The following is a 6,192-nucleotide window of genomic DNA, read 5'->3' as shown; positions in this document are numbered from 1 at the left end:
CCATGTATTGTATACAGTGTAGTGGCAATCACTGTTGACTACAGTTCAGCAAGTATTGTTTACAGTGTAGTGGCAATCACTGTTGACTACAGTTCAAAGGCATTGTTTACAGTGTAGTGGCAATCACTTCGTCGACTGCAGCTCAGCGTACTGTTCACGGTGTAGTGGCAATCACTGTCGACCAGCAGCTCAGCGTGAAAATCACTGTTCACTCAGTGTAGTGGCAATCACTGTCGACTGCAGTTTACTGTAGTAATTGCTCACGGTGTAGTGGCAATCAACTGTCGCCTGCAGTTTAGCTGCGGTGTACCATTCACTTTAAAATGTTATGTGTCTACTACCTTACCAATATCTTATCATTTCTGTATCAGGAGTTAATGATAAATCTAAAATAGCATTATTTCTAGTGGGTTCCTTGATTAATTGGAGAAATATGAATCTTGAACAGTTTCCAGAAACCTTTCTCCCTTATGGTTTGACTAGCATTTCCAAGTTAAATATACCGTAATTATGACTTTAGTGACAGCTGAAATTTTAATCTCACTGTGATGTTTCTCACTAATTTTACCAGTTTCATCTGGTGGTCTGTAACAGATTTATAACCACTAACAGAAACCCAAATCAATTCAATTTTCTTGCTGTTATCACTAACCCTATCAACCCTTGTATTTTTTACTGATATGGTTTTAGCATCTCATATTTAAACTTTCATTTAACTACATTTTATTTGTTATAACAATTAGAATAGCATAAAATCTCAGCAAATAAATCATATTTTAATGGTATTTAAGTTTGAAATTTTTAATTGTACAAGGCAGTATTTAAAAAATTCTTAATTTCCCCAGTGTGATACATAAATAATAATTGAAATGTTCACTAGACATTCATGCAGGCTGATTTTACTAGTTGCATTTAGTTATGAGTGATGTAATCCACTTGCACAGTGTGCCTCTTGTAATTTACTACTTATACTGACACAAACAGTAGTTAGTCAGGCTCCAAATGGCACTGAAAAGGGTAAAGAAAACAATAATTATAAATAAGTTTTATAAACTTGGAGCTGCTTAGGATAGATGAATGTGGTTTCATATTGCAATATGAAGTCATTCTAGAAAGAAACAAAGGGTAATTTAGATTTATATTGGTGGTTATGACATTGATCAAAGTGACTGAATACATTTGAGTTAGGTTAGAGAAAAATAACATATAAACTATCAAGTTTTACTTAAAAGAAAATAAAATGTATTCAGGAGGTTTTAGGGATTACAGAAAGGAGGTTTGATATAAGAGAAAGTATATCTTCAGTTTTAACAAATTATTTTACACAGAGACTGTTAAAAATAAATACTCAATATATTCATGGAAAAAATTATTTTCTTTTATTGAAAACACTTCATTAAAAATATTATGTTAAAGACTTGTAATATTAAGTGCAATACTGCCAAATTTTGTGAAGATATGCATGCTATATTGAAAGTTACAAATATTGAGTACAAAAAGATCACATGGTTGGTCATATTGACCAGCCTCATGTTAAGAGAGTTGATATTCTCAGCTTCAACAGGAGGTAACTCACTATTTACATACACAACCACTCCACCCCCTCTCTTTACTGCTCTATTCCTGTTAAATAACTTATATAACCATGTCATTCAAAGAAACTTTGTCATCAGAATTATCTTCATTTAACCATGTGTTTCAGTTATTCCCTATTACATCAAATTTTCTGTTTCTACTAGTGTCCTAACTTTATTTTTTCTATTTCCTGTACTTCTAGCATTATCATAATAACAATTAAGCCTGTTTTTATAACTACATTTATGTTAATTTTCTATGCTAAACTTTCCTCTAACTCTCAGTTCTGATCATCTTTAGTTAATCTTTGCTCTCACAACTATCTATTTCTACTTTAAAACTTCCCTTACAGCTAAGTTAATAATCCTTGCAAACATTCCAGACTCTTTTTACTTGTTTTGGATTGGATGGTTTACAATTGTTTCCTCTTCACACTAAACTGGCTATCCTGCTCATCTTTTCATATTAATTTCAGCCAAGCATTTAGCTCTTCTGAGTTACTCAAAATTTCATCTCATAAATTAATTTTATCAGGGATACTGCTGACAATTAATTGTAGTCTTTTTATCAAGCACCTGTACTTTTTAGTTAGCTTATCTTACCTAATCTTCCTTGTATTGTATTGTACACACAAAAACTGGATTGTTGTCAGTCCCTTTCTTTATATCTCTTGCTTTGTCACTTGTTTCTTTCATCTGTGTTCCAGGATAGCATAATCTAGTTCTTTTCTCCCTGTTTACCTCACAAACTATTCCATCCATATGCTATGTCACAGAATCATCTATAACTACAACGTAAGTTCATAATCCATGTCATTTTCAATTCCTATTTCTTTCCCTTCTTCCAGTAGCTCCTGGACTACGTAAGCCAAGGGCTGAAATCTATTGCACGGATTTGTATATTTATTTATTTGCTTGTGTAATAAACATTGGATGGATGTAATATAGTTAAAATATATTATATTTTTCCGTACAGGAAAAGAATCATTTGCTGAAAGAAGTTAAGAACTTAAAGAAATGCAACATTCAAATTACTGATGAGTTGAAACAGTACTATGAAGAATGGAACCAGAAAGAACAAGATTTTAAACAGCAGTGTGAAGAATGGAACCAGAAAGAACAAGATTTTAAACAGCAGTGTGAAGAATGGAACCAGAAAGAACAAGATTTTAAACAGCAGTGTGATGAATGGAACCAGAAAGAACAAGATTTTAAACAGCAGTGTGAAGAATGGAACCAGAAAGAACAAGATTTTAAACAGCAGTGTGAAGAATGGAACCAGAAAGAACAAGATTTTAAACAGCACTGTGAAGAATGGAACCAGAAAGAACAGGAGCTAGAAGAACAATTAACAGATGCGAGAAATCTTGCCAATAAATACTCTCAACAGGTGGAGTTATTAATGATTGAACAGGAGAATAAAGATAAATGTTCAGAAAAAAATGAGATAGATATGAGAATTCAAATTAATAAATTAGAAACGGAAGTTTTGGCTATGAAACAAAACACTGTGGAGATTAAAGAAGAATTAGAGAAAGAAAGGTCACTGAAACAGGAGTTCCACGAAACTGTATCTTCTCTTGAATTAGAAGTTGAAAGTCTGGAAATGAAGCAAAAGGAATTACTTGAAGATTTGGACAAACAGCTGAAAGAAAATGAAGAAAAGTCCAATTTACTGGAACAACAGTCAGAAAAGTTAAACATATTAACAGAGAAACTGCAAATGAAAGAAAACACTATTCAGAAATTTGAAAGTGCCAAAAATGAACTGAATGAAAGGGTTCAAGGTGTATTGAATTCAAATGATAATATGAGAAACCTGATGGAGGAAGTTGGAAAGGACAACACAGAATTAAAAGTACAGCTAGCTTCTGAAAAGAAAAAACAGAGCTAAAATGCATGAACTGGAATGTATGGAACAAACAAAACAGGAATTAGAAAATGATATTTTATTATTAAAGTCTAAACTTAAAAGTGTACAAGAAGACTTGGAAATTAAAGAAGATGAATTAACAAGATCCAGGTCATCAATTAGAGAACTGGAAGTTCGAATGAAATGTCTATCTGAACAGTCTGCAGACATTCAGGTTTCTTCACTTGTTGAGAAACTCTGATGTTGAAGAAATGAACCGCAAGCTTGGTGATGACTTGAAGTTACTTGGTAGTGATCTCAAGTGTAACATTGATGGCCATTTACAAGAAAAGATGTTTCTCACACAGAAAATCTCAGAATTAGAAAAGCAAAAGGAAGACTTAGCACTTGAACTACAAGAGAAAAACAAAAGCTTTTCAGAAAAAGAAAGTTATTTAGACAAAATATCACAGAATGTCCCTTATTTAGAGAGTCTTGTAGAAGAACAAGAAAATATGATTGATAGTATTCACAAGAGTATTACTGCCTCTCTTCAGAAACACCAGAGACTTTGTAGGCAGTTGAATATAGTACTAGAAGTGTTACATTTAAAAGATATTATTGAAGATCAGAGCTCTTCATCATCTACATTTTTTAAAAGCCTTTTGCAGTAATGGAAGATAGAGGTCTAATACCTCGTGATAAAATGTGTGATGACGCGCTTTTGCCATCATTCATACACTCAAACGAACCATGGCAAAGCTTGAATTCCTTATAATCAAACGATGTCCTCGCAAGAATTAGAAAATTCTTGTAACTTGAATAACAAGCTAATTGCAGCAGTTAAAGAGCATCAGCGAAAATGTACGGTATTTCCTATGAACTTGATGCCACTGAAAATGTTGTTTCAGACATTAAAAGGAGCATGGTAAACCACGGATTGCTGAAGCTGTTCGTAGTAACAACTTCAAGAAAAACGAAAACTTCTAGGAAAACTACGACAGCAACTTCAAGCAACCAGAGAAGACTGGAATCGTGTGAGAATCAAGAACTGTGAATCAGAAATAGAATGGCGTAATCTTCGAGAGGAATTTGCAAATAGACATAAACAGACAAGCGAAGAAAGTGGATTTGTTGAAGATAGCCGCTTTCTGACAATAGTACACCATTAACTGAAGTGCAAGCATCAGATATGGAGTGTCTTGTTCCTTTATCCTCATCTGTTGGTAGTGCATCTGTGACATCCCCTCACAGTAGCCTTGAAGCTGATATGTCTGTTCCAACTTCCCCAATTGATGGAGCTACTGCTGGTGAGGACTTGTTACCAAAAGATGAATCTGGCCAAACAAAAAGCAGGTTAGACATACTGGAAGAGCAGTGCCAACTATTGTATGCAAGTCTTGTGCAAAGTTCAAAGAGGAATGAATATTTGAAAGAAAAGTTAGATGCCATTCTAGGAAATTCAGAGCAAGAGTCTGTACCGCTCATCGCAGTAGTGATTGTGGTACAACTTCTGGGACAACAAAATCTGAGATGATGGCAATTCCAGATGATTCTAGTCTAAATATAAAAGAGAACCTACCAGGTATTTCTAGCAGTGTCTTAATGGTAGAACAAGTTGATAGTGGTGATGAAGTAGACATGAAAAGTGAAACTTCAGTCATCGGTGATATAGCTACTGGCACTGGGCAAGTTTTCCATCAACAAAATGTAACATTACCAGAAATTGATGAAGTTAGTGCATGCAACATAGAAGAGGAGTCACAGGGTTTATTATGTGAAAATGAATTACCTGCTGTGGAAAAGTACCAAGAATATATTGTAAATAATACAAGAAAGAATGCTTTACAGGACCTGGTACGTCATTTGAAGAGCGAGAAAGCTCTTTACAAAGCTCGAGAAGCTGACTTGAAAGCTCAAGTAGAACTTTTACAGATTTCAAAACAGGAATTGGAAAAGAAACTAGAATTATATGAACAAGAAAAGAATGTTGTTTTTTGTAAGGACTTTGATTTCAGGTTAGCAAATAGAAAGAGAAGCAAGGACTTTGTTACAAGTTTTATTGTTTAGTCTTTGATTGAAACATGGTATTCAATGTATTCTAGTTCTGTTTATAAAACTTATATTCTCTATGAATGAAACACACAGTATTAGATGTATTCTAGTTCCATTTACTAATGTGTTAGTGAATTTAGCTTCCTTTCACATAAGATTAAGAAATTTCTTCCTTTGGATTTTCTAGCAGTTCAAAATGTGGTGTTTACTCTTATTCTGTAATTTGTTGCATAGTAAATATTTTTTCAATATTTTCTTTTAAATGTAAGCTTTTTTTTTTTTATTGTTCCTGCTGAACTTTAATAAAAGTGTATAAATTTGTTTAAAGTTTTAATTACATGTACAGGGAACAAGCAGAAGTGGACAGCTTCAAAGACAAGGCTAGTGTTGTAGAAAACTAAAGAACACGATTAACTTTGTGTATTGCTGACCTTCAGCAACAAGTATTGGAAAGAGATAATACTGTTGAAATCCTAAACAACAAACTGAAGGAGTTGAACGATGAACTTGAAAGTGTACGAGGAACCCTAGAACACGAGGTATCCACGCTGAGATTTCAGCTGAGCACAGAAGCTTTGAAGTACGAACAGACACAGAAGGTTGGTCATAGGAGTGAACCCTTACTACGCCATGGTCTGCACAGTGTTCAATTTGATGAGTGTATCAGCTAATCACTTGTAACTTGTATTCAAGTATAAAATGTACTTCAAC

General features: G+C 33.8%; 2 protein-coding genes across 2 annotated transcripts in view; both read left to right on the top strand.

Moving 5' to 3' along the window:
- Positions 1-4,566: 4,566 nt before the first annotated feature.
- LOC143224693 (uncharacterized) lies at positions 4,567-5,987 on the top strand. Its single transcript, XM_076452887.1, has 2 exons — positions 4,567-5,444; positions 5,828-5,987. The coding sequence occupies exons 1-2, from the start codon at positions 4,960-4,962 to the stop codon at positions 5,880-5,882; spliced, it is 540 nt and encodes a 179-aa protein (XP_076309002.1). The 5' UTR covers positions 4,567-4,959; the 3' UTR covers positions 5,883-5,987.
- The window catches only part of LOC143224692 (uncharacterized), a 33,978-nt gene continuing 33,623 nt past the window's right edge, over positions 5,838-6,192 (top strand). The window contains exon 1 of the mRNA XM_076452883.1: positions 5,838-6,080. The gene's annotated coding sequence lies outside the window, so the exon portion shown is untranslated. The remainder of the gene's footprint in view (positions 6,081-6,192) is intronic.

Source organism: Tachypleus tridentatus, chromosome 9 (assembly GCF_004210375.1).
Source record: "Tachypleus tridentatus isolate NWPU-2018 chromosome 9, ASM421037v1, whole genome shotgun sequence".
Classification (NCBI taxonomy): Eukaryota; Metazoa; Arthropoda; class Merostomata; order Xiphosura; family Limulidae; genus Tachypleus; species Tachypleus tridentatus.
This window is presented reverse-complemented; position numbering and strand designations above follow the sequence as displayed.

What these genes read in the sequence shown, in the direction of transcription:
- LOC143224693 (XM_076452887.1), top strand. Translation starts at nt 4,960, where the DNA reads ATGATGGCAATTCCAGATGATTCTAGTCTAAATATAAAAGAGAACCTA. An exon ending in TGTAAGGACTTTGATTTCAG is followed by an intron (nt 5,445 to 5,827) that starts GTTAGCAAATAG and finishes TTACATGTACAG; the next exon opens with GGAACAAGCAGAAGTGGACA.